This window comes from Pelodiscus sinensis, chromosome 2 (genome assembly GCF_049634645.1).
Source record: "Pelodiscus sinensis isolate JC-2024 chromosome 2, ASM4963464v1, whole genome shotgun sequence".
In the NCBI taxonomy this organism is placed as follows: Eukaryota; Metazoa; Chordata; order Testudines; family Trionychidae; genus Pelodiscus; species Pelodiscus sinensis.
The window spans coordinates 68,153,061-68,180,659 of NC_134712.1; the positions used below are offsets into that span (position 1 = coordinate 68,153,061).

Below are 27,599 nucleotides of genomic sequence, written 5' to 3' on the forward strand. Positions count from 1 at the left end.
AATAGGGTGAGCATCGGTCCCGTTTTTATTGGGACTGTCTCGTATTTAAGCTGTCTCCCAGACATCCCGACATTTTTTTCAAAAGGGGCAAAGTGTCCCATATTTGAATGCCGCTGATGGTCCTTGAGTTCCTGGGTCAGGCGCAGCTGCAGTAGCCTCCTATTTGTGGCTGGCAGTAAAGCAGGTACCAGCATGGGGTGTATGGACTCAAGACAGGGAGCCAAGGGAGAAACCAGGTAGTAGCTTCACTCTCTGTGCACCCTAAAGAAGGGAGGGAAGTCTGCTGGCCTTTCAGGAACATGGGGCTGAAGCCCCAGCCACCGGTGCCCCTCCCAGCTGGGGCTAATGCCTCTTTCTCGAGCGCCTCCACTGCTGGCTGCAGCCCTGTTTCCAGGCAGCCCTCCCCACAGGGCTGACGCCTTTTGCCACCGTAGAGCTGAAACCCCATTCCCAAGCAGTCCCCAGGCACCATGGAGCTTAGCCTGGTTCCTGAGCAGCCCCCAGCCACCATTGGGTGGAAGCCCTTTCTCCGCTGTGGCAATCAGCCCCGGTTCTGGGCAGCCTTCACTGAGTGGCTGAAGCCCAATTCCAGGGTGGCTCCAGCCATGAAGCTCAGCCCCGTTCCTGGGTGGCCCTCGCTTTGGGGCTGGAGCCCCATTCCTGAGTGGCCCTGGCCACAGAGCTCAGCCATGTTCCCGGGTGGCTCTTGCCACGGGACTGAAGGTCGCCCACTGCATATCCCATTTCCTCCTCCCCCTCTACTGTGGGGCTGAAGCCCTGAGTGCCAGCAACCCCTTCTTTGGGCTAAAGTCTCAAACGCTGGCAGCCCCTCGCCCCTTGGTGTCCCATATAGGGCTTGGGCATAGGGAAGTAAGGTCACCCTATGCATCAGTGGTTATTAACAAGGATGAGAAAGGACGAGATCCCTAGCCTCTGTTTACCAGAGGCTGGGGATGGGCAACCATGAATGTATCACTTGATGATTACCTGTTCCGTACATTCCCTTTGAAGCACCTGTATTGGCCACTGATGGAGATCAGGACACTGGGCTAGACAGACTATTGGTCTGACTCAGAAATACAGCAATTCTTATGATGAGTTTGAACATTAAAAAGCTGTATTTATGCAAGAAAAATGAATGTGTAGAGATGAACAAATAAGTTACTGGATTAGGACAAGGATATTTTCCTGGAAAAGTGATTGCATATGGTAAATTTCTTTCCACTTGCACTTTTAACACTAATCAGTATATGAACACAGTAAAGGAGAATTCAGTTGTAAGGAATGGAGTCACTGATAAGCATTTTATCAGATCTGCCATCCAACCTTCACAATGAAGAAAATAGAGACTTACTACAGTTATCCAAAATACAGGACTATGTAGTCCTGTATTTTGTTTCAGCTACACCACACTAACACGGCTACACTTCTATCACTATTCTATAGTTATCCAGTTACTTTCAATGGATTTCAAGTTTGCACTGAAATGTAAAATATGGGTACGTCTACACTAGCTCGTTAGTTCGAGCTAGGTAGGGTAATTAGGGCAAGTGGAGTTGCAAATGAAGCCCAGGATTTAAGTATCCTGGGCTTCGTTTGCATGTTCCCGGGCGCCACCATTTTTAAATTCCCTTTAGTCCAAACTCCATGCTCACGGCTACACGCGGCATGAGTTAGGTAGTTCAAATTAAAGATCCTAATTCAAAATAAAGATTCCACGAGGAGTAACGGTAGTTTGAATTAGGGAGATGAATTGATTTGTAAGACTTCTACATCTATAAATCATATTTCTTGCTCTTCAAATATTGCATAATAAGTTATTAGACAACTAGCTAGTGGACATTACATTCTTTCCCTTCCATTGCAATTGTTTTACTTTTCCATATAAAATCAAAGGAGTTTTTAAAACTATGTGGCTGTGTCTATACTGGCATGATCTCGTGCAAAAGCGGTAGCTCTTGCACAAAAACTTGCTGCCTGTCTACAATGGCCATGTGTTCTTGCGCAAGTAAACCAATGTTCTAATGTATAAAATCAGGTCTTCTTGCACCGGAACTCTGACGCTCCCACTCAGGAATAAGCCCTCTTGTGCAAGAGGTCTTCCAGAAGAGGCCAGTGTAGACAGGCAACATGAATTTCTTGTGCAAGAAAGCCCTATGGCTAAAATGGCCATCAGAGCTTTCTTGCACAAGAGAGCGTCTACACTGGCATGGATGCTCTTGCACAAAAGTACATCTCTTGCGCAAAAGCACATGCCAGTGTAGACGCTCTCTTCTGGAAGAGTTTTTGCAGAAGAACTCTTCCGCAAAAGAATTTTTACATGAGAACGCACCAGTGTAGATGTTGAATGTATAGAAAAAATAGCTTACAGTGCAGCTGACTTCATTTTCCTATTTTTTTTTTTTTTTAAAGAACAACAATTTAACTTCATGGTCCATGTAATATGACATATCCAGGGCTTTGCCCTTGGCCATACAACCGGTTTGGTATATGACGTTGGGAAAATCACTTAACCTGGCTGGTCATGAGAAAAAAGTGCATATTTCTACCTACCTTCATTCTGAGAGAGCTACTGATTAATAATAATTCACTGCTTTGTTGGCTCAAAAGCTTGTATCACTCACCAACAGACGTTGGGCCAGCAAAAGACATTATCTCACCCACCTTATTTCTCCAATATCCTAGCACCAAAATGGCTACAACAATGCTATATCTCTATATATGTCTTTTAAAATGTAGGAGTAAATCATAACTCTAAATAGAATTTTAAAACATTTAAGGTATGTCTATTCTGCGGCGCTATTTTGGGATACTCCTGGTATCCCAAAATAGCTATTCCGCATCTTGACAGCGCACCCATTATTTTGAAATATATGTCAAAATAATGGTTGCATTATTCCTATGTCCCTGGAAACCTCATTCCATCATTTCCCTACGAAAGCTCATGGTACTATAAAAATTGTTAGTCTCCAAGATGCCACAGGGTTACTCATTGTTTTTAAAGTTACAGGCTAACATGGCTACTCCTATGTGGCAAAAATTTCCAGTAGTGTGCTATATTCTATACTTCTCCTCAATTCTTTTATAACAACATTCCATTGATCTTTCTTAGTAAAACTATTCCAGCAGATGACAGAATACATTAATAAAATGCTCATTTTATGTGTCTTGTTAAAGCACAACCAGCAGTTTTATTGATGAAGAGCTATCTAGTTCATGATGAATTGCCGTCGTGTAAAATACAAAATGGCTATTTTAAGAAACATCATTCCTGTAATAACTGTACAGATGAACTACAAAAGAAGCCAAGTTGTGTAGATAATCTGAATTCCAAATATTTCACATAATTCTTTAAGCCAAAAATTCTGATCACCTTAGCTCTCATGTGTAAATTGGAAAAGAAGTTTCCAAGTGAAGTGAATTTCTTTGAATCCAATGAATTCACATGCTGCCTATGCAATAACCAAAGATGGGGTACAGAGTTGCAGGGCAGTCTTGTGTGAGATCAGGCCATTGTATAAATATACTCTGATGTGGTCACACGAATGCCATTTCAGATCACTTGGAATAATCTGTATGGCATAATGAGCTCTACATGGTACCAGGTTAAAGTACAGATCACACAAAAATGCACTATTTTTGTTAGTGTTAGTCACAGTTCACCTTTCACACTGATTACGGCATGAATTTGGCCAATTCTCTTTGATGTAAAACATAAGACTAAGGCAACAAGATTTTTTTAAATTTTTTTGTATAGAATCATAGAATACTAGGACTGGAAGGGACCTCAAGAGGTCATTGAGTCCAGTCCCCTGCCCTCATGGCAGGACCAAATCTGATAGACATTTATCTAACCTATTCTTAAATATCTCCAGAGATGGGGATTCCACAACCTCCCTGAGCAATTTATTCCAGTGTTTAACCACCCTGACAGTTAGGAAGTTTTTCCTAATGTCCAACCTAAACCTCCCTTGCTGCAGTTTAAGCCCATTGCTTCTTGATCTATCCTCAGAGGCCAAGATGAACAAGTTTTCTCCCTCCTACTTATGACACCCTTTTAGATATCTGAAAACTGCTACCATGTCCCCCCTCAATCTTCCCTTTTCTAAACTAAACAAACCCAATTACTTCAGCCTTCCCTCATAGCTCATGCTCTCTAGACCTTTAATCATTCTCATTGCTCTTTTCTGGACCCTCTCCAATTTTTCCACATCTTTCTTGAAATGCGGTGCCCAGAACTGGACACAATACTACAATTGAGGCCTAACCAGGGCAGAGTAGAGCGGAAGAATGACTTCTTGTGTCTTGCTCTCAACACACCTGTTAATACATCCCAGAATCATGTTTGCTTTCTTTACAACAGCATCACACTGCTGACTCATATTTAACTTGTGGTCCACTATAACCCCTAGATCCCTTTCTGCCGTACTCCTTCCCAGACAGTCACTTCCCATTCTGTATGTGTACAACTGATTGTTCCTTCCTAAGTGGAGCACTTTGCATTTGTCTTTATTAAACTTCATCCTATTTATCTCAGACCATTTCTCCAATTTGTCCAGGTCATTTTGAATTATGACCCTATCCTCCAGATTAGTTGCAATCCCTCCCATCTTGGTATCATCTATAAACTTAATAAGCATACTTTCTATGCCAATATCTAAATCGTTGATGAAAATATTGAACAGAGCCCGTCCCAAAACAGACCCCTGCGTATATTTTTAAAGCTACACAAGACACAAAGTAAAACAGGTTTCTTATTTTCACAGAGTCACCTAGAACATGCAGTTAACCCAGTTTAGGATTACACATATTTATCAGTGCACAATGTGGTTTTGCATCCTTACCCAAACTCAAAAAGTTGCCAGTTTGCAGCAGAGCGAAGTACCAATAAATGCTTGATGCAGTATAACCAAGGCTGGTGAGAGCCAGAGTGTAACCCAAGTGTGGCTGGCAGACTGTGGTTACACACAGTCACTCAGGATGTGTTCTGTATGCTGGGAGGATGTTTGTGAGTGTCCCACATAGGAGCTATTTCAGAAGACATGAGAAGGCATCCACACTTACGAAGTAACAGTGACAGTCTTCCCCCCATTAGTCTGATGTGTGTCTCAGCATTTCACAGTGCGTCAAGCAACTTACACAACAGTCTGTATGATGAACTGGCTCACCTCATTAAACCCACCAAAACAGAATGTAAAATAGACACACAAACTGAAAACAAACAAAAAACATGATGCAATGTAAATAACTTCCTTGGAACTATGGAGGATCTGTTTTGACCTGTTAGAATTACATTAGACAGTTATTTTAAATCCAATCCTTAGAGATCGTCGCCTCCCAGCCTGATTAGGCAGGAAATTTATTGGAGCAATTGGCCCAGCCTTAGTTGAATGGAGGAGAATAGAAGAGGGAATGCAGAGGTATCTCACCCCTTCAGCATCTCTATCTAGTCATTGGCAAACTTGGAAAGGCATGGAGATAACTGGACCCTCATCCTGCCTTTTTAATAATGTAAACCAAGGGTGGAGATCCTAAGGTCTGGGGACTTGCCTGGATTACCCCCCGAGGCAAAGTGACACCCCTAGCATTGGTGAGTCTGTGCTGGTGCTCCAACCCTCCTGCCTTGCCACCACAATCCTGGAACACTCCAAATCTACTAGCCTGGGCCCTCCCTAGGCTCTGGTGTGCAAGGGGAATGTGGGGAGTGTCTTTCTCCTCAGACAGCGGCCACGTCAGCAAGGGTTTGTTTGTTTGTTTTGCTTCTTACTTATGTGCAGCCCCTGAATGACTTTTCTGTGTCAGCGGCTCCTGATCGAAAAAAATGTTCCCCACCCCTGTTTGTAAACCTTAACCTGGGCCACTTGGAGCCTCTCTTTGCTGTGTGTAGAGAAGGTCTTTCCTCTCCTTCCCTGGGACCGCTCAGTCTGGATGCAGTAACAGTTGCTGCCTCTGAGGTGGGTGAGGATTGCTTTGCGCAACTTTGCCAGAGAACACGGGCCTAGGATCACTACTCCATGATTTGAAGCAGATGAAGCCACAGGCAAAACTGCACTGTCTATGAACAGTTGCAGGAGAAGGGAGCAGGAGGACATACTCTTCATCCCAGACTGAGGAGCAGTCTAGGATGAGGAGATCTCGATGGGCAGGAACCCCTATCCCAGCAGAGACCATTCCCTTTCCAGCAGCCGGCGGGTCAGAAGGGCACACCCCCTTCAGGTGAGACCTTGGACCCCCTTTCAGAACTAAGACACAGGTAAGATTCAGAAGTTAAGTCTGGTGACAGCAAGACTCCCAGACTACTTGAGGTTGAACTAAAGGATGGAGACAGTGTGAACATCCCTGGGCACCTGCTCCTTAACCTGCAGTTACACCTCCAGTGTAAGCAAAATGGTGCCAAGGATGAGGTTCACCAATGACCCACAGGAGAGGAAGGAATGTGCCAAATGTCTCAGTCTACTATGACGGGGAGCTACGCAGGTCCTTCCACTCTGCTGTGATGTCTAATATCCCTTCCCCAGCAAGGGATGTGGGTTAAATTGCCTAAATCACCTGCCTTGGTTGCCTAAAAGAAGCAGCCTGCCAGGAAAAAAGCACCCTTGCCAGTCAGACAGACAAGACTATCACAGGTGTAGCCCCTGTCTCAGCAGGTCACGGAGCAATCAGAGCAGGAGACAACCTCATCTCAAAGTACCAACACACACCTGACTGCACCTGACTCCGAGTGGGAGACATGGGAGCCAATGCTCCTTATGTGAGGACTGATTGACCTTGTGGGATGTATTTAGCAGCAGAGGTTGAAAAAAATGTGGAAAGGGGAATTTATGGATTTATTCACCCTAATTTTTGTGAGGTTTACATAGAAGACATATTAAAGAGAAAAGAAAGATAAAGACAAACCATACAGACCTAAGATAGCTCTGCCTCTAGATATCTGGGCACTCTGACAAAAATGATTATGAAGATTTAAGGTATGGAAGAAATTTCTTGAGCAATTTAATAGGGTTTGAGCTTGGCATTCAGACTTGATGCTGTGCATGGAGCTTCTGATGCCTCAGGAGACAGGTTTGGGGGTTTACTATCAAGGGCAGTGGTATGCTCAAAGGTGGCCAGAGAATTAGGAAGAACATTATGTTCTTGTATTTGTTTCCCCATTATTAGTGGTGGTCACTATTTGGGGGAAGACATTCATGAACAAAAGTTTTGTTTCTGGTGTGACAACCAATCTATTGTTCACATAATGAATGGATAGACAGGTAAGTCTACAGGTTGAGCCTCTCTAGCCTGGCACTCTCAGGACCTGACCAGTGCTAGAGAATTTGTCAGACCACAGGAGGTCAATATTGTCTAGCAGCATTACCAACACTTCCACTGCTTACTGGGCTCTTAGAAGATATTTCGGGGTAAAATGGAGCAAAAATAACAGCACAGAACACAGAACCAGGACTCATGGTTGTAAATACACTTTATGGGACCAAGGGAAACTTGGCCATAGCTGAATGTCTACTTATCATGGGTAACTAAAATCATGCTGGATCACGGATGTTGCTGGACCAGAGTGCCAGACTAGAAAGGTTCAACCTATACCTAATTACCCAATTTGTTCCTGCAAATCCAAGCAGCTGCTATTGAGTCATGTTTCAAGAGACCCATTGAAAACTTCAAACTCCCTGCAAATCAAGTCTTGTACATTAGTTGATGGATAATAAATGACTGCAGGTTTACTTATAAAGTATTTCTGTAATGGCATGTTGGCCAGAGATGAATGAATAAATACAGTGGAAGGAGGAGAATTTATTTATATATAACAATTTAATGAAAATATAATTCACAACAGAAGTCCACAAAGTCATATACAACCACTTTTTAGGTACACCCATTCCAAAAGACAATTAAAAATTCCAGCAAATGAAGTTGGGTATATATTATATACAGGCAGTCCCCAGTTTACGTACAAGATAGGGACAGTAGGTTTGTTCTTAAGTTGAATTTTTATGTAAGTCGGAACTGGTACATATTGTAGGGGAAACTCTAGCCAAACATTTCTCCAGAGCTCAGTTGTATTCTCCCACACCTCACTTCCCTCAGTCCTTTATTCTCAAGCTGAGGTGTCTGCTGAGAAAAGCCGCTCTGCGTCTCCCTGGTCTGCTGGGGGGGGGGGGGAGGGCGCGCTAGCTTCGCGTCTCCCTGGTCTGCTGGGGGGGAGCAGCTAGTGCAGGGTTGCCTCACCCCGTTTGTAAGTAGGGATCCGATGTAAGTCGGATCCATGTAACCTGGGGACTGCCTGTTTGTCAGATTTTTCTAAAGAAGCAAGTATTTCTAAACTTACCACTGAACAGTCTGCAAATCTTAGTGAAGTACATACTCAGATAAATCTTTCAGACAGCCTTTCAAATAAATATTACTGTGCTCAACCCTTTCAATTAAATAGTAATTATGATTGAGGAGCATAGTACAAAGTGCAGTAATATTTCAATCAGGACTGCAATAGACCTGTGATTACTGATTAGTTGCATGTTTATGTTCTCAAAATTAATTGAGATGTGTCAGCAAAATGAAACAATGTACGCAAATCAGAAAAAAAGTTTTGTAAAACAGAAGCATGAAAAAATGCTGTGACAGTGTTTTTATGCTCCTGTCTTACTAATCTTGACGCCGTTAATAAATGCCATTCCAAAGACAATGCATTCTCAGATCATGTACTCTAACTCCTAGCTCTCGATTGGTAAATATTCTATCCACCGGCCTCCATGCCATCAAGCATCAACTCTATATGGAGATTTACAAGCCATCAGCACCATGTGGAGATTATTAAAACCAAGGAGTTTAACGTTTATGTATTTATAGACTCTAGTCTACAAGAAACTCCACAGCAGAGGGCACTCATCCAAAGCACCATTGGCACACATTTAAACCATATGTGAAACACAATTACAACATGGGAGTTACAAAATACAAGTCACCCAAAACAGTAGCACTTCTGCCTCCCTCCTTCTTTCCCTCCCTAGAACAAAGCACACTGTTCAAAACCTCCACCAGACTTTCCTGGTAGATATAAATCCAACTCTCAGCTGCCTCAACTCTTCACCAATACCCCAGGCACACCCACAGTCTTTGCACCATACCCAGAAGCTCCAAAAATACAGGTGACTTTGGATGACCTTGGAAGAGGGGGAGGTGGAAACCATTTCTAAGGAAACAGGTCTTTACAGAGAACAGTGTGTCAGCATCCCCTTTCTTTTATAACAAGGGGGATGCGGTTCAAATGAGCTGCTGTTGTAACAGGCAGTTAGACATGGACTTGAAGCATTTAAAGTTTTATAGGTCACAAATGACACCTTATGTTCCACTGAGGAATAGTCAGGCACACAGCCCTGGTGATGCATACTGCCACTGCATGGTCCCATTGAATAAACCGTTTATTGCAACCGTTTATTTACAGATTGATTTAGGGTTAAGCCACACAGATACGATACCGCACTAAGCCAGACTAGAAGTGACAAAGGCATGAGCAGCAATAACAAGGTCCACATCTGAAAGAATCAGATGTAATCACCTATCCAGCTACAGAAAGAGAAATATGCTTGGCTGTTGGGGCAAAGTGAGTGAGTATCCAACATTGTCCAGATTGTGCCTGGGGAGGAAAGAAGTGAGGTCAAAGACTCTTCAGGCTTTATCTACATTGGCAATTGAGCAACAAAGCTTTTATCATTCACAGGTAATTAACTCCTCACTCCCCAAAAAAACTTTGCTACCTCAAGTACTAGTGTAAACAGTGCCTTTTTGACAGAACAAAAGGAAAAAACTATGTGGCACTTTAAAGACTAACAAGATGGTTTAATGGGTGATGAGCTTTCATGGGCCAGACCCACTTCCTCAGATCATATTCTGGAAGAGAATTGGCATGACCATATATACCAAAGGAATACAATGAAAAAAGTGAACACATTATTAAACTGACAAATCAGATTTAGTTCAGAGGGTGGGGTGAGGGAGAGGGAGGTAGGGAATAGCTATTTATGAGTCAACAGATGGCTAATCAGGGGTGATAAGTAGGGAAGCTAACTTTGTAATGGTTAAAGTAATTGGCATCTTTGTTAAGGCCAATTCGTAAAGCATCAATTTTTTCTCCACATATTTACTCTGGTGACACCATCACTGACCCTAACCATATCAGTTGTATGATCAAGAACTCATTCCTGTTCACCCAGAAATATAATTTATGTCATTATGTGCCAACAGTGTCTTTCTGATATGTATATTGGACAGACTTCTCAGATACTTCGCCAAAGAATTAATGCCCACAAATCAGATATCAGACATCTTCACAAGTTAAAACCAGTTGCTTTTCATTTCAACCTACCTGGACATAGTCTTAAGGACCTTACTACATGAATCTTACTTCAAAGAGACTTTAACACCAGATTACAGAGGGAAACCTCAGAACTTTCTTTCATGATTAAATTTGACATTTTACGAATGGCCCTTAACAAAGATGCTAATTACCTTAACTATTCCAAAGATAGCTTCCCTACTTATCACCCCTGATTAGCCATTCATTGACTCATACATAGCTATTCCCCTACCTCCCTCTCCCTCACCTCACCTTCTGTACTAAATCTGATTTGTCAGTTTAGTAATATGTTCACTTTTTTCATTGTATTCCTTTGGTATATATGGTCATGCCAATTCTCTTCTAGAATATGATCTGAGGAACTGGGTCTGGCCCATGAAAGCTCATCACCTATTAAACCATCTTGTTAGTCTTTAAAATGCTACATAGTTTTTCCTTTTGTTTTAGCAAGATCAGACTAACACAGCTACCTCTGTATTACTTTTTGACAGAAGTTATCCTCTGTTGACAAAGTAAAAGCCACTAGAAGGAGGTGGAAGTCCTTTGTCAGCAACAGTTCTGACAGTGTCTACATTTAATTTAGACTTAGCCATGTTGCTAAAAGCTGTGTAGTGTAGACATACCCTCAGAAAAAGTGGCTGGGGAACATCTGCTTCCAACAATTATCAGCATGCTCCTCATCCTACTTTGATGATTAACTAAAGACAATCACAGGAGAAATAAACACTCCTCTTCCATATAGACTCTTTTCAAAGAATTTAAAAGCATTAAACATTAAGGTGAAACTCACACCTGTGCAGAAAGCCTGCCCAAGGGCTTTCTGCTGCTGAAGTCCCCATCTAGCCCTCATTTGAGCAGCAATATAAAACTTGCTCTGGCCCTCTGCATTGGTGGGTTTTACCCATTAAACCAGAGGTGTGGAACCTTTATTGGATTGGGGGCTGCAGCCCCACAGAAAAATCAGTTGTGGCCCACAAAGAAGTGAAAAGCAAAAACTAACAAACAAGGCAACCCTCACTGACATGGCCCCCAACTGAGAAGGAGAAAGACATTCCCCCCCCCCCCACACAAGAGACTAGGGGGGCCTAGGCTAGAAAATTTTGTGTGCTCCAGCCCCACAGGAGGGCAGTGAGGGGAAGGGGCGAGGATGGCTGGAGAGCCAGCATGGGTTCCCAAACCCAGGGATTGAGCCCTGAGCCTTGGGGGCTGGATCCAGGAAAGCTGGAGGCTGTATCTGGCCCTCGGACCTTAGGTTTTCCACCTTTGCATTAAGCCTTACAGTAGTCCTGCGAGATGCTATAGCTAAGCATCCCCACAAGCTGTTGGGTTTAAAAGTAACAGTACTTCTTTATACATCATTGTACAAATAGGAAACACATATAGAGAGGTTAACTGATTGCTACAGGACATAAAACAAGAATGGCAGAACAAAGAATGCAACCCACATCCTTTGCCATCCAAGCCTGATTCCCCACTTCAAGCTGATTCAAGCTTCCTCTCGAGAGATAAACATCATAAACAACAGTGACAACTGGTAACTCGCTAGCCATTCCATTTCAAAATTGATACTAAGAAGAATTCAATGTTGATAAATGCAAGTAATGCATGCTGGAGAATATAATCCCTACTATACACATGAAATAATAGGATCTAAATTAACTGTTACTACTCAAGAAAGAGATCTTGGAATGATCATGAATAGTTCTCTGAAAACATCTGCTGAATGTGCAGCAGCTGTCAAAAAAGCTAACGGAGTGTTGGAAATCATTAGGAAAGGGATAGATACTAAAACAGAAAATATGCTATTGCCTCTGTAGAAATCCATGGTACTTCAACATCTTGAATACTGAATGCAGGTCTAGTCATCCCATCCCAAGCAGATATATTAGAAATGAAAAATGCACAGAGAAGTGCAGCAAAAATGATTAGTCGTATGGGACATCATCCGTAAGAGGAGATATTAAAAAAAACAAAACTAGTGAAGCTTGAAAAAGAGGCAACTAAGCTTGAGAAGCTATCATTGCAGTCCAAAATATCATCAACGGTGTAGGGGAAGTGAATAGGGAAGCGTAATTTACACCTTCACATAACACATGAACCCAGAGTCACCAAGTGAAAGTAATAGACACAGGGTTTAAAGTAGTAAAAAGGAAGTATTTCTTCACACAACACGAACTATGGAACTTGTTCCCAGGGGATGTTGTGAAGGTCAAAACTAATTGGATAAAAAAGAATTAGATAAGTTAATGAAGGATAGGACCATCAATTGCTATTAGCCAAAATCTGAGTTTCCAACCTTTGATCTGGGTTTCCCTAAGCATTTGAATGGCAGACGCTAGATTGGGAAATAGGAAATGGATGATAAGATTATTTTCCATTCATTATTCAGTTCATTATTGGTGAAACATCTGGCATTGGCCATGGTCAGAAGATAGGACACTGGGCTAAAAGGACCCTCTATGGCTATTCTTGCATTCTAAACTTCTTTGGAAGATGTGTGCCATACTTACCTCTGAATGATAGCAGACAAAAACGTTTACTAAAATTGAAGAAACTAAATAAGATACTACACTCTCTGAGTTCCTCACAATCTCCACTACAATCATCAACATTTTGCACAGCACCATAAAAGTTCATAACAAGATGAAATAGATTAATATAAATTTAGCTTACACAGATCTAGAAAAGGCAGCTAAACTATTTCCTAATATATCTCACCAGGTATTATGGTGGTATATAGTAAAAGCCTTTAAACTGAACTAAATTAAACAGAAAGGATTGCTTAGATAGAGAGCTGTATTCCAAAGTCAAGAAAACTATGTTATAAGTCAACTGAAAATTCATGAATGTTACTAGCATCATGATAGCAAACTATACACCTACAAAGGATATCTTATTTTAGGCACAATTCCTGGGGCTGTTCATAAGAAATTGTGTGACATCATCTACCCGTCAGAGACATCAGCAGCAGCATACACTGTTAAGGAGAAGTGCTGCAAGTTGTAGATTTTTTTCAAACAAACATTGCTGAGAACATTCAAATAAACTGAAATATCCGGAGAAGGTCTTATCACTTTCCTGGGCCATCTATATGGCTTCTTCTCAGAAGATGGAAGGTATATAAGAAAAGTATTCTCACCTCAGAAAGTCCTCCACTTAATTTTCTATTTTAATTCAGGAGCTTTCTACTTTTCATAATCTGGACATATTTTCATACACAAATTGCCTGTGAACCCTACCCTCAGATACACAACTGCATAATATTCCTATGATAACTACAACTGCTTACACAGAATAGTAATATTAGAAAATATATTAATATATGCTAGTGATCTTTTAATGGAATTTATCCCCTGGAAACACTTAGGGTGTATCTATATAACACTGACATTATTTCAAAATAACAATGCAAGTACCTACACAGCAATTCCATTATTTTGAAATAAATTTTGAAATATTTTGAAATAAACCTTGTTTCACGAGGCATAAGGGATTGGTTGGCAAAGGCTTCCCCAACCAATGGATCTGTGTCTAGACTGCCGCGCTGTGCTGGATCAGCTGATCGTCAGCACAGCGCGGCGGCCATGTTTATTTTAATGAAGCGGGGATTATTTAAATCCCCGTTTCATTAACTATGCCGGGTAAACTAGTTTACATGGCTCCATCGACGGACATATTCAAAATATCTTAGTATATTGGTTTGTTACATAATTGGCATTATTGCTGTTCCTAATTTAGATTCTGAATGAGGAACTAATATGTTTCTAAGTGCTTTTTGAATAGGAAGGGACTTCAGAACATTCTTCAGAGATTTCTTGAAATTTGGTCTGAATGACTTGTGGAACTATGCCAAGGCCCTGATGCTAAAAAACTATCCAAACAAACAGAAGAGTATGACCATGCTAAATTCCCATTATAGGACTGAGGACACATACAGAGTATACTGAATATTAAAATATAAAGTCTACTATGTGAAAATAACTTATAGGAAATATGAGCTCCACATTTATTTTTCACAAGAGTTTGTACTCATTAAGGATGAGCACATAGATATGAATGGAAAATTAATATAAGACCATTAAAGTGGTTGAAATCAAAATCTATTTTCAAATTTGTATCAGAATGTATGGAGAAGTATTTAGTTTTGCTCAACTCTAAAAGTTATTAGAGCATCACTTTACATAAAGCACAATCCTTTGCCAATCTTCTCTTTGAAGTAGATCAATATTTGGATCTATTTCCACTTATGAGGCTGCCCAAGCCAGGGGCAGATGGCGATTTCGCGGGGCCCAAGGCAGCACAATTTCGCGAGGCCCCCCTTTACCACGGCGCATGCGCGGGGCTTTTTGAAGTGCAGGGCCCGGGGCGGCCGCCCCGCTCACCCTGGCCTATATCCGCCCCTGGCCCAAGCTCTAATCTCTGTTGAGAAAAGTACTGGAGTTCTGACCTAGATATAATCAAATGATAAAAGAACTGAAAGCCATGTAAAAACTTTTTTCTTCCCCTCTCTGTGAGGGCAACCTTCCAGACATAGAATAATAATTGTATTACATCTATTTGAAAGAGATTGCAAATATGTAAAGAGAACAACATGTCCAAAGCACTAAAAAGCTCCAATTTGGCAAAGTGTTTCACATGCATAAGTTTAAGCACACACTTAACTGTTTTGCTGAATCAAGCCCTAATATACATAGCAGCCCTAATATAGTCACAATCCTACAGTGAAAATATAATTGTAATAATAAACTATATGTCCTAACAAGTTTTGGATCATTTTCATTAGCCTCCATGTCTTAGGGCTTATATGCATAGCAGTATTGAATGCACCCAGATTTGCAAAACTTGCAAAGAATCAGAGACATTTTTGGATAGGGTAGATATTTTACATTTGAGGATGTATAAACAGCTCCATGAAAGTGCAAATGTCAGGTTTGTAGTTTAGCCTCTGAAAATACAAATTTCAGATTTAACCTGCCTGTAGTACATGATCTTCAGGATTTTCAAAGTTTAGCATAAAGCTGATCTAAAACTGTGTTTGTTATAATTTATATTTAACTTTATTCCTTTGCAGCTCTTACTTTATTTCATTTTTCTAATTAGGCATTAACCCCAGAGAAATCTGCTTATGTCAACAGTTAATACCATTTGGGGTAAGTTATTACAAGTCATATTGTATAGATAGCAATACTTGTGAGGTACTTTTTCCCTTTTAAGAAAAAAACCCAACAACCCTGAAACACGAACAATAAAAGTAAATCAAAAAATGATAATTAAAGTGCTGCTGTATGGGTGCTGAGCCAGTGTGTTGAAATTTGCAACAAATGAATTCACAAATTAAGAAATCTGACCTTCAGAAAAGCCAGACCTTTCAAATTCAAGTAATTCTGGGATCCCAGATCACCTTGTAATGTTATTCCTGAGATCTGAAAAGCTGAGCAAGTCAGACTGAGATACTACTCTATCTGATAGGAGAGCTCTAAGGCACACTTAAATATTAGGCAATTGCTGGTGGCAATTCAAGAAACAGACTTTTCCTTTTGAGTCACTGTTGAACTAATGCATTGCTACAAGGTATACTATATTATTGAAGGTGCCATATTTTAGATAAAATGTAAACCAAAGATCTGGTCTGCTGAGTCATTAATGCCCTTGGTATTTCTAAAAAGTAGGATTTTAGCACATCCTGGGGAAATTTGAAATCTCTCCTCCTTCCATTCTCATCCTCCCCCACCACACACACACTCACTTTCCATTTCATTTGAAAAAGGTATGCTCTACCTACCCTAAATATTTTATATGTTTCTGTGCATAGTTAAATTGTTGATCTATTTTACTTCAGAGATGCCTGCATTCAGTGAAAAGTAGAGTAATGACTGCATGTATTTTATAACATTTTGGATGCTTCATAATAAATGGTACTGTTCACACATTTTATTCTAACATAGTTCTCTCTCTCTCTCCCTCAGAGAGTGATAATGCAAAAGTAATAGATGATTTATAATAGGTTCAATGATTTTGAACAAGGAACATTTTATATTTGATTTATATGTATGTATATATTTATACAAGAATTTGGTTAGAGAACTTGGCATAGGTAAGACAGACTAGCAGTTATTTTCAACATGTCTGTAGAAGCTTGCATATACTAGTGTACTATATTGAGATTAATTATGGAAAAGGGGTTTAATTCAGAACAACATATTGCAAGAATTCCCAAAGTGTCCATAGTGCATTTGGACACACACCAACAAGCTGTTATTTATGGAAAATGTCATGTAGGTATTTTCTTTCTAGTGTTTGCATGATGAAAACTATTGTCTTCTGTTTCAATGAGGTGTTGTGGATTCAACCAGGTCATATAAAGTAATATAGGACTGTAATTTACTAAATTACATATCTCATTGTCTTTGGGGTAGCACTTTCTCATTGAATTCTTCTGTCTCCAGCCCACTTGCAGAGAAAACAGCGTGTGCGTGTGCATGTGCATGTGCATGTGCGTGTGCACGCATTGTGGCAGTGGTCATAGAAACTGCTACAGGACTCTACCAGAAATTCTACAAAATCTGCATAATCAGTAAATATAAAATGAGAGGAGCATCCTGTTTCTTCTACTATCCATTAACTTTTATTACTGTGTTCAGTTCTATTGGACCCTTCCTTTAAAAAAATCCCACCTCATGTAGAATAGCAAGTGCTGGCTTTTAGACTTGTATAAGGAAACACCAAGACTATCAGGGTTATACTAGAAGATGGTTACACCCCAAGAAAATAGGAACTAAGGGACCAGTGTTGACATACAGATACCAATACACCAGTACCATACTATACCATACTATTGGTTGAGAAGTATGGGTTGGGCCTTCTGGAAACCTCCATGTATCTGTCTGGAACAGTCCAACACTGGATACTATTGAAAAATACATAGGGTCCATTCTCCTTTCCTCTTCCTCCTCCACCGAACAAACTGTCAAAAGACAAAGACCCATTGTAGAGAAAAAAAAAAAGACCTGAAGAACGTTCAGGAATCAGACAAGCACTCAGCACTCCCTCCCTGTGCCCTTCTAAATTTATTGTGGCCAAAATTGCCCATTTACTAACAATCACCATGCAGAAGTATAACATGCCACACAGTGTCCCCTCTTCTTGTTTAAAGGAATAACAATAGTTGTGTCTCACATACTGCTGTGTGGTGAATATTGTAAATGTATACTTTTTTTTCTGGTGAACAGTGTTAATGTAAATTGCTTCACTTAGACAATTTTGAAAGGATAATTAAAAGATTATTCCCCTTCCCACACTTGTTTTGATTTCAGTCTGCAAAATGTTTTTATACCTTTATTTGTTTGCCTTTCTGTTCACTAAAAGTGGTACCAAATGCTCATTTGTGTTCACATGTCCAGTTCCAGTGGGTTATTTTGGCATATTTATCTCAAGTTACGAATACAGATGAGTCTGTGTATTTTCAAGTAGCCACATCTGTGTTCTTAACCTGAAATAAATAAGCCACCCATTCACAATCTTAGGGCAATCGAGGTTTGGTGCTCTTCATGCATTTTCTTTTTCTGGTTTCTTGGCATGGCACTGCAGTTATGCATAGCTCTTTACAAAACAAATAAAGATGGGAGTCCTTAGCAAAAAGTCAAATCAAACACAGCTCTGTATTTGAAATGTTGTTTACAAACTGATATTTTCCAAAAACATTTTGGAAAAACTACTCATGTTGATTTCTTAAGGAAACAAAAGAAAACTGTAGAGTAAGGTATTACATCTATGTAAACCAGGTCACAAGCAAAGTGGTTTACATTTGTGGTGTCAATAAAGTAGTTTATAGTCTAGAGATTTTTCAAACTTGGGGTTGCGGCTTATAATGGCAAATTGCTAGTTGGCGCTTTGTTTACCTACACCTCTTCAGGTTCAGGCAATCACAGTTCCCGTTGGCCGTGGATCACTGATCCCAGCCAATGGGAGCTGTAGAAAGCGGTGCAGATCAGGACACTGCTTCCAGCTGCTCCCATTGACTGAGAACAGCAATCCACGACTCTCGGGAGCTGCAATCGCCCATACCAGCAGAGCTGGTGGCATCTCCCAGCCAGTTAACAGCTTGTCCACACAAGGTGTGATGCAGTGTGAGAAAACCGCTGGTTTGCGCTACCACACTACCCAACCAGTGATCAGTCAGCTCAAGAGAAGCTCAGGATTTGAACAGTAATAAAATTGTGCATCAAAATGGGGAAGGAGTGTAATGACAAAACTTTTTTAATAATATAGTATGTTACCTATCACCTCAGGCTTCACTCTAGCTACTGCACTCTGAGCCTCACTTTCCTGAGCACTTGCAAACAATCATTTTCATCCTTAAAGATACTTATTAGTAATGAATATCTCATTGCTCCTGTTTCACTCAATCCAATTCACAGTGAAAATGTTTCTTATATTAGAGGTTGTTAACTGGACTGCCAACTAGTGGAAATAGATGGAATCTCAGTAACACAACTCTTATCTAACTACACATATCCTGAGGCAGAGGAATAAAAGAGATATACATTATGAAAATATGTAATGCTGATTGATTCTGTAGCATTAAAATACATTAATGAGGCCAATGGATGAATATTAGACTTTACTTGAGATTGGCACAAAATGGATTAAAATTACAATTTACACACCACAGATAGATTTGAAATTAAAAAAAAAAAGAGTCAAAGGTGCCCACACAAGACTATAGAATGAATGATCCCAGTGTGAATGATTGTCTAAATACTATTTATGCAACACAGAATAACATGGCAAATTATTTACAAGTCTGTTTGAATCTCTGCCAGTGTATGTACACTTATTTCAGATAATTACTGAAACATTTAACAGATTATAATTAATTTCAAACAACATGCACTAATTACACTGTAAATATATTAGTAGTGCTGTTAAATTGCAGTGGTGACAGCATAGAAAAAAAGAGGAGTTGAGAGGTAGGGATGAGTTATTTGACTATTTATATCTTTTGGTGACTGAGAAACTCTTATTTTCAATGAGAAATGTGTGGTTTATTAATGCTCTGATTATAGAAAACTATTATACAAGAGATCTTAGAATTCATGTCTAGTTTTATCAAATCAAGGAAAAGAGTAATATATAGTTACATAATGTAAAATGTGCAATATGGCATAGAGCTCAACACCATAATAGTGAAAGACTGTTACTCTGAACTTGAAAAGTTGCATTATCATGGTCATATAAATAACATATTATTAAATAAATAATAAATAATAATAATAGATTCTCAGGGACCTTTCCCTTAGATATGCTTAAAACACTTTACAAACAATAGTGACTGAAGTCTCACAACAACCAATCCCATGAGATTGGTATTATCACCACTTTGTGGACAATGAAACAAAGACAGAAAGGAAATACAATATGCCCAAGGCTAAACAAGTCAAAGCTGGGAGTCACATCCAGATCTCTTGACTCTCAGTCCCGTGATTTAAACACTTCACGTCAATTATTCTCCAACTAACGACTGTGATGAAGAATTATTTTTTTGGTTAAACAGCACAAACTAACTCTTTTAAAAACAACAAATCAAATAAGAACTTTCCACCCATACACTTAATTTAAAAAGCTGTATTTGCTACTTTGTAATCAACAACATAAAAAATAAGATTGATTCTACCAACAGACAACAATTGCCTTGCAAACTTGGAACCAATACAGGCTATTTAGTCAAAACACCTACAATGATATGTGGGACTCTCTTTTTAATTGTTACAGTACTTGACAAAATGACTGCGGAAACTAGTGTGTCTGAACAGGCTCTTGTATAGATTTGCATTAGTTGTACAAACATACTGAATTATCCAACCACATTCCACATCCCTCCCTACAATAATAATAGTTGCACTTTTATTCCACAGATTCAATTATGTATCATAACACCCCCGTGACATAAGAAACATTTCTCCCTTTTTCATGTGGAAAACAGACAAAGAGAGTTTGAGAGAATGAGTAGTACAAAGAAACACAGTGAGAAGGTCAAGTGGCAGTCAGGACATTTGGATCCTTGGTCCTTACCTTAACTTCCTACATTACGTTCTCCTTTGATTCAAAGCATGGAGATGTCTTGGGGAGCAGTGATGTGTAATGAGTGACAATTTATAAAAAATTTAACACTGCATATTTTAATTGTCATACACATTACATATCAGGTTCAAGATGCACATCATGGATCCTGTATGTCCTATGTATGCTAGCACTGAACAAAGAGAAAGGATAATAGCAAACACTTTCACAAATCCTCAGGACTGGCAATGGTGAGGAGGGAAAGGGGAAAATGTCTAAGAAGATTTGTCCTGGCATACTGGTCACCTTAGTGCAGTAGGATTTTCCAAGTTCATTTTTAACAGAGTTCATAAAAAAGAGGATGAGGGCTGAGTGTATAAATAAATAATTAAAATGCACACCCTTTTCACATGACTGCAGAACAGTGTGAAATGGGTAATTGTGCATGAAAAATAACCACATGTACAGGTTTTCATGCATAATTATAGGTGCATTCACGTGGATTATTTGTTTTTTTGGCAAGTGGATGCTAACTATTTCTTTTTCAAAAATATTGACCACACATATAATAATGTGTCATTGAAATGTCTCTAGCAATCATTGCTGTAGTGCCTAGACACTAAAATACCACATGAAACTTTAGTAATAATTGGAGCACATAACCACCTTCCCCCAGCAGTGACTCAGAATTCTTTATTCTGAGTAGGAATCAAACTTTTCCTTCCCAAGACATTATAGAACAAAAGGACAACATTCTTTCAACTATGGTGTATTTTAATATTGTTTTTCTGCCTTTTTGGTCTATTAAGCAGAAATTTAATCTCACAATAACAAGCTTCAGAAAACACAGAAAACAACATCCTAAACACAATAGTTTTATGCAGCTGTCACTTATCCTTAAGCACATTGGGTTAATTTAGCATCTGCACATTCTCTTTTATGTATATGGTTCCAATAAAATCTAGCATAAATGATAATCACTTTAATGATCAGGTAAAATCTTTCTTGTTTGGGGTCAACTCAGGATATGAAGCAATTCCCTCCCCGCTCCCCCCCACCAGCACTTCAGCATAAATGCCATTCTTATCGTACTGTACTATGTGGACTACCAAATTGAGTTTAGATTCGACTCAAAATGTCAGATATAAAATTGAAATTATGGTATAGTTAGATCATTTTGGGATTCAGGTTGATAACTGAATATTAATAAATCATTTAGACAATTGGATAATGACTCTACAGTACACCAGCATGCTGCACACTAACTGCCTGTATGATCACTGTTATAAGCAGCTCAGAACATTCACTTTGTAGCAGTGTCCACATGGCAAGTTCATGCATGGCAAACTGATATGGCGTATATTTACACCCTGGCTTGCCATGCATTACCTTGCAGGGTAGACAAACCCTTAGCATTTACTAATAACTTACAGTTCCAATATATTTTAGATTCTGTAAAACTCAAAATTCAAGGTGGGAAAATGAAAAATAGCGTCTGAAACAAAACGAACAAAACTTATCTCTAGATAAGACTTTGAAGGACGTTTGTTGTATTTCAATATAAACAAGTTCCAGCTGTACTAAAGAATGTGAGGAGGAACAATGAGCCATTCATCTCACCTAGGAAAAAACCCTCCGAAATTATAGCCAAATCCATAGAAGAGATAAGCACCTGGAAATTCTATGAGCATTGCCAGATGCTCAGCATCAAACAGGATTTGACTCTTCGAAAGTCAAAGCAGAACACACATAATCTAGCATAAAGCAAGCTCATTTGGGCAGGAACCATCTTTTTATTCTGTGTTTGTGCGGTGCCTAGTACAACAGGGCCCTGATCTATGATTGGGGCTCATTGGCACAATGGCAACACAAATGTATGTTAAAAATATAAAAGAACAGAAATGGTTTTCTTAGCAAACAGAATAATGGCTACTTATAGAAATAAATTGATTGTCTTAATAATCCATTTGCAGCATAGTCATATCACAGAAACCACCATCATTACTGGCACTAATTAGAACCCTTTATTTGTATGGCCAACATAGATGGAAAGAATTAAGGGTCTAATCTTGTTACCAAAGTCAAGAGGAGCCTTGCAGTTGATTTTAGTGACCAATATTGTCCCATCTAGATTTCTCCTGCCACATGGAACAGGCTCCGTTAATACTGTAATGCCAACCTGCTAAATTTGAGACAAAAGAAAGCGAGTTTTACTTAGTTTTTATTCATCACCATTTCTGTTCTGTTTATATTATATCTGCTTAGTATCACTTAAATCTCTGATCTTTATTAATAAACATCTGCATGCTTAATTTTAATATAAACTGTCTCACTGCTGTGTATTAAGATAAATAATAGATCCTCAAAGAACTGTCTGCAAGACACAGGGCATAGATAGAATTAGCCCTCTGGGGACCACATGTCATTATTAACTGATGGTTCCAGAACAGGAGTGCAAGACAGAGCCCCTACTTCTGAAATCTGTCCTGGCTTGTGGATTGGGTGAGTGACTTAGAGACATGCTGGGGTGGATTTTAAAAGCTCTTGTGGCCAATGCTACATTTATAGTACTCTTAAGAGAAAACCATTTGCAGCTTCACTAGTGGCTCCCAAACTTGGCTGCAGTTGCCAAAGTGATATGGTGTAGGGCCCTTTAAAGGACCAGCATATGCACCAGCAGTGTTCTAGGTGATAGGGTGTTGGAGGATGGAGCCATTCAGCCAAGAGCTACCTCTAAAAGTTAGGCACCTATAGTCTTACCAACCTTTTTATGTATGCTGCAAAGGGCACACCCAACACACTGTTGTCAGAATATTTACCCAAACAGTTGTCTTGTAATATATTTCTTGCACGATCGATCATCAATATCGCTTTGTGATGTATGTTTAGGTTGTGTATGAAGAGTTATGTATGAATGCTGGTAATATGTTCCTATGCATGGCGGAGGCATTTGATACACAAGTTTGGTTTTTCTGCCTGTTTGCCTGTGTCTCCATTATAAACTAAGCAGAGTGATGTTAGAGACAATGGATATTCATTTGCAACTGAGGTCTGATCTATATTAGAAAATTAGGTCAATTTAACCTACATCAATCAGGGGTTTGGAAAAAAAATACATAGTCCTGAGCAGTGTAATTAAGCCAACCTAAGTCCTCATGTAGACAGTCAATGGAAGAATTATTTTGTCAACCTAGTTGCCATCTCTCAATGAGCTGGTTTAATTACGCAGATGGGGAAAATTCCTCCTGTCAACACAGGTAGGCTATGTCTACACTGGCATGATCTTGTGCAAAAACTCTTTTGTGGAAGAGTTCTTATGCAAAAGCTCTTCCAGAAGAGAGCGTCTACACTGTCATGTGCTTTTGTGCAAGAGACGTGCTTTTGGGCAACAGCATCCATGCCATTGTAGATGCTCTCTTGCGCAAGAAAGCTCTGATGGCCATTTTAACCATAGGGCTTTCTTGCGCAAGTAATTCATGTTGCCTGTCTACACTGGCCCCTTGCGCAAGAACAGTTGCGCAAGAGGGCTTATTCCTGAGCGGGAGCATCAGAGTTTTTGCGCAAGATGCACTGATTTAATACATTAGAATGTCAGTGTTCTTGCGCAAGAACTCACGGACAGTGTAGACAGGCAGCAAGTTTTTGGGCAAAAGTGGCCTCTTTTGCGCAAGATCGCACCAATGTAGACACAGACGTAATGTTTACACTGAAATGCTACATTGGCACAAAGGACAATAACCATGCTTCTGAAGCTAAGTGTAGACAACCTCCTAGTCCACAGAGAAAGCTAACAGAGATGAGAATGAGAAAGACAGAATGGCATCTTCTTGGTGCATAAGCAACAGAGAAGAAAAAAATATCTAGGGACACAATTTAAACATACATTTCAAAGGTTCCCTGGACTATAATAAAGGAGGAAGAAAACCTCTTCAATATCCTTCACTTAAGGGTCAATGGGGCTGTAACGGTGTCCACCTGCTTGTGAGCACCCCTCTGTGGCAAAGGGGTGCCACGTAAGGTCTCTGCTTTGTCATTTTCAATGTTCTGAGGCTAGGATCTGATTAGCCTTGTCCACATTGCTATTGGTTCTTGTAGTAGGCTTGTGGCCACTCTTTAGACACTGGACCTGGTCCTTACCCATATCTAAGTTCAGCTCATACTGAACTTCAGTCAGTGTATAGACCTGCCTGGGTGAAGCTCCTGTACAGAACTGCCAGACCCTAGCTCAGAATATTCATTTATACTGGGTTACTGGGTCCTGATTGGCTGCCACAGAAACAGCCCCTCTATCCTGCCTGGAGGACCTTTTTTCTGCTTCTCTCGCTGAGATGGGGTGTGGCAAGAACCCGGGGATCCTGTAGGGGGCGTCAGAGCTTAATCCACCCCATCACATGGGCCCACAGTCTTGGAATCTGTGACAAATGGATCCCTCAAATATATGGATTGAGAATGCAAAGAAGTGACTGTAGATGAAAAATGACCTGATACAAGCATTGTAATGTTTGTAACACAAGAAAGCATGTTTTATTTAGTTTTGATTCGGCACCATTTCTGTTTCTATTATCTCTGCTTAGTATCACTTAAATCTCTGATCTGTATTCTAAAAATCATGCTTAGTTTTACTATAAACTGTCTCAGTGCTGTATATTAAGGTAAATAATAGATCCTCTCCTGGGTTAACAGGCTAATTAGTGTCTGAGTACTGTTCTTTGGAGAAAGTGGACATAATCATTTCTGAGTGTCCATTAAGAGGGACTGAACTACTACAAGGAGCGTGGAACTGGGGTTTCACTAAGTGTTATTTGCAAGGCAAAATTTAGATTGGCAGGATGGTGAGGAATTTTCTGGTGAGCTGAACTTACTGGTGTGGGAAGGAACAATATTTTCTCTTGCTGAGGCAGAGAGGTTTCACAGTGGATGCTTGTTCTGAGCACCCTCCATAATTGTCAAAGTTGATAACCCCTAATTTCAGCCCTGAAAGGGTCCAGACTTGACAAATTTGTACAGCAGCGGGTGGGAAAGGGAGTAATGTGATGTTGGAGAATAGAAAGATCATACCATAGACCTTAGAAAACTCCTAAGCAATGCACCGATTGTTACTGCAGGTGAGGACACAAACTAAAGAGATGATGTGACGGATCTCTGAGAGGAGTATTGCTTAGAGATTTCCTTCCCATAAATCTCCTTGTTTGTTGATATGCAGCAATGGGAGCAGGAGAACACTCATCACAGTTCAGATGACATGCCAAAGATTCTATGGACCACTTAAACTAAAAGATTTTTGGCTTAAGTCATTCATACTTAACAACCACAAAGGGATGATTTTTTAGTGTAAAATGTATTAAGGCTAAACCATCCTTTATACCTATCTTAGGTATCAATATCCATTACCATCTCACTTGATCCCCCAGGGCTGGCCCACAACATTTTGGCACCTGAGGCAGGGAGCTCAAATGACGCCCCCATGCCCCCTTGCTTGGGCCAAAACTTTAAAAGGTCTCAATTGTCTGGGTCCTAGTGGCAACCCCCTCCTCCTCTCCCACGCCACAGTCTGGCACCTGTGGTAGCCACCTCAGTTCGCTTCATGGTAAGGCCATCCCTGTGATCCCCTCACAGCACCTGACTGAGGTAAAAAAGTTATCTTCATTTAACAGATGGGAAGCTAAAGGTACACACAAACTTAGGCCCAGATTTTTAAAATGTATTTAGGCATTCCAGTGCTCTCCATTGCAATGCCTAATTAATGTAAGAGTCTAAGTCTTATTTTAATAGAGGGTTTTTTTTCCCCACTTAGACTTTGTAAGACCAAGTTCTAATATATACATTCCTTCCAAAATCTACACCAGTGTGATTTGCTCAAGGTCATACAGGAAATGTGTGGCAAAGCAGGGAATTGAACCAAGCTCTAACAAGTAATAGGCTGGTGGTCTAACCACTGAACAGCCCTCTCTATTGCCTTCCTTGATCCTATGACACATTGGTGGGGCAGTCTGAACTTTGTACCACTTCATACTGTACCATTTGTGTTGCTCAACAGAACACACCCCATCTCCACGACTGTGAAACTAAATGTATTAAGAAAGTATGGGTAGATATGTACCTAAGCAAGAGAGCACTCACTCAGTTAAATTGCTCCATAAGAAAGTTGATGTAAAATCATTCTTAATTTGCCTAGCACAGTTGACAGTAAAGCACAGTGACATTCCAGGGACAATTTCTCAATGATATAATACAACATAAGAACGACCATCCAGGTCAGGCCACAGGAACACCTAACCCAACAGCCAGTCTTGCAAGAATGACCAATTCCAGGTGCTTCATAGAGAGTGAACAGATCAGATAATTACCAAGTGATCCATCCCCTGTTGCCCTGTGCTGCACTAATTATGTCACAGGCTTATTGTTTGCTGAAATATATAGACAAGACCCGTGTCCTGCCAAAAGATTTGGGAGCCCAGAAACTTTTCATGGATAAATAGAAGGAAGGAGAAATAACATTAATAAAACATATAGAAGGTTGTTTACTGTCATGTACATATACTTGAATCTTTCAAATTTGGCTTCACTTGGAAGCAGCACAGAGTAATAATCATATTGGTTTATTTTTTTTTAATATTTTACATGATACTAAGACATACAGATCAAGACTGGCATACTGTCATACAGTTAGCATGTGGCCAGGGCCTTAGAGAGTAGTAAGGCCTCAGCTCCACCAAACTTGTGCATAGAAGACCTACTCAGATAAGCTCTTTAGCTGTGACTTGACTTGAGGGAGCACAACAGTGGTTAAGGTTCCATTACTACTTTTCTTTATGAGCAAGTGGATAGAGCAATGGCTCCACTCTCTCTATTCTCCAGCCAGAAAAGCTGGTAGGAAAGAATCAGAAAACATGTTGCCTCATGCAAAGAGCTGTAGCATCTGCTTCCCTGTTGTAGAAGAGGAATGCCTCCAAACTGCATCTTTCGGTAGTGCAGCTCAGAGGTGTTCCTAAATACACCACATAACATGCAATGCATGCCAATACAGTAATAATAAAAGCAGACTTAGAACACTAAAGAAGCTCTCTCCAAAGCTAACTCCAGCTAGTGGTTACATTGGGTTTCTACCATATTACTATTTCAGAACACTGAAGCCACAGAGACCACCTTATTCGAGTCATTTGATAAACTCTAGAAAGCTATGCACCTA

General features: G+C 40.1%; 1 protein-coding gene across 3 annotated transcripts in view; it reads right to left on the reverse strand.

The window, feature by feature from the left end:
- The window catches only part of SNTG1 (syntrophin gamma 1), a 532,439-nt gene that overhangs the window by 199,348 nt on the left and 305,492 nt on the right, over positions 1-27,599 (reverse strand). Inside the window, exon 7 of one of the 3 annotated variants that reach the window (XM_075920716.1) lies at positions 17,180-17,315. The exons of the other annotated variants lie outside the window; for them this stretch is intronic. Within the exon in view, the coding sequence (XP_075776831.1) occupies positions 17,180-17,315 (136 nt within the window). The remainder of the gene's footprint in view (positions 1-17,179; positions 17,316-27,599) is intronic. 3 annotated transcript variants of the gene reach the window in all.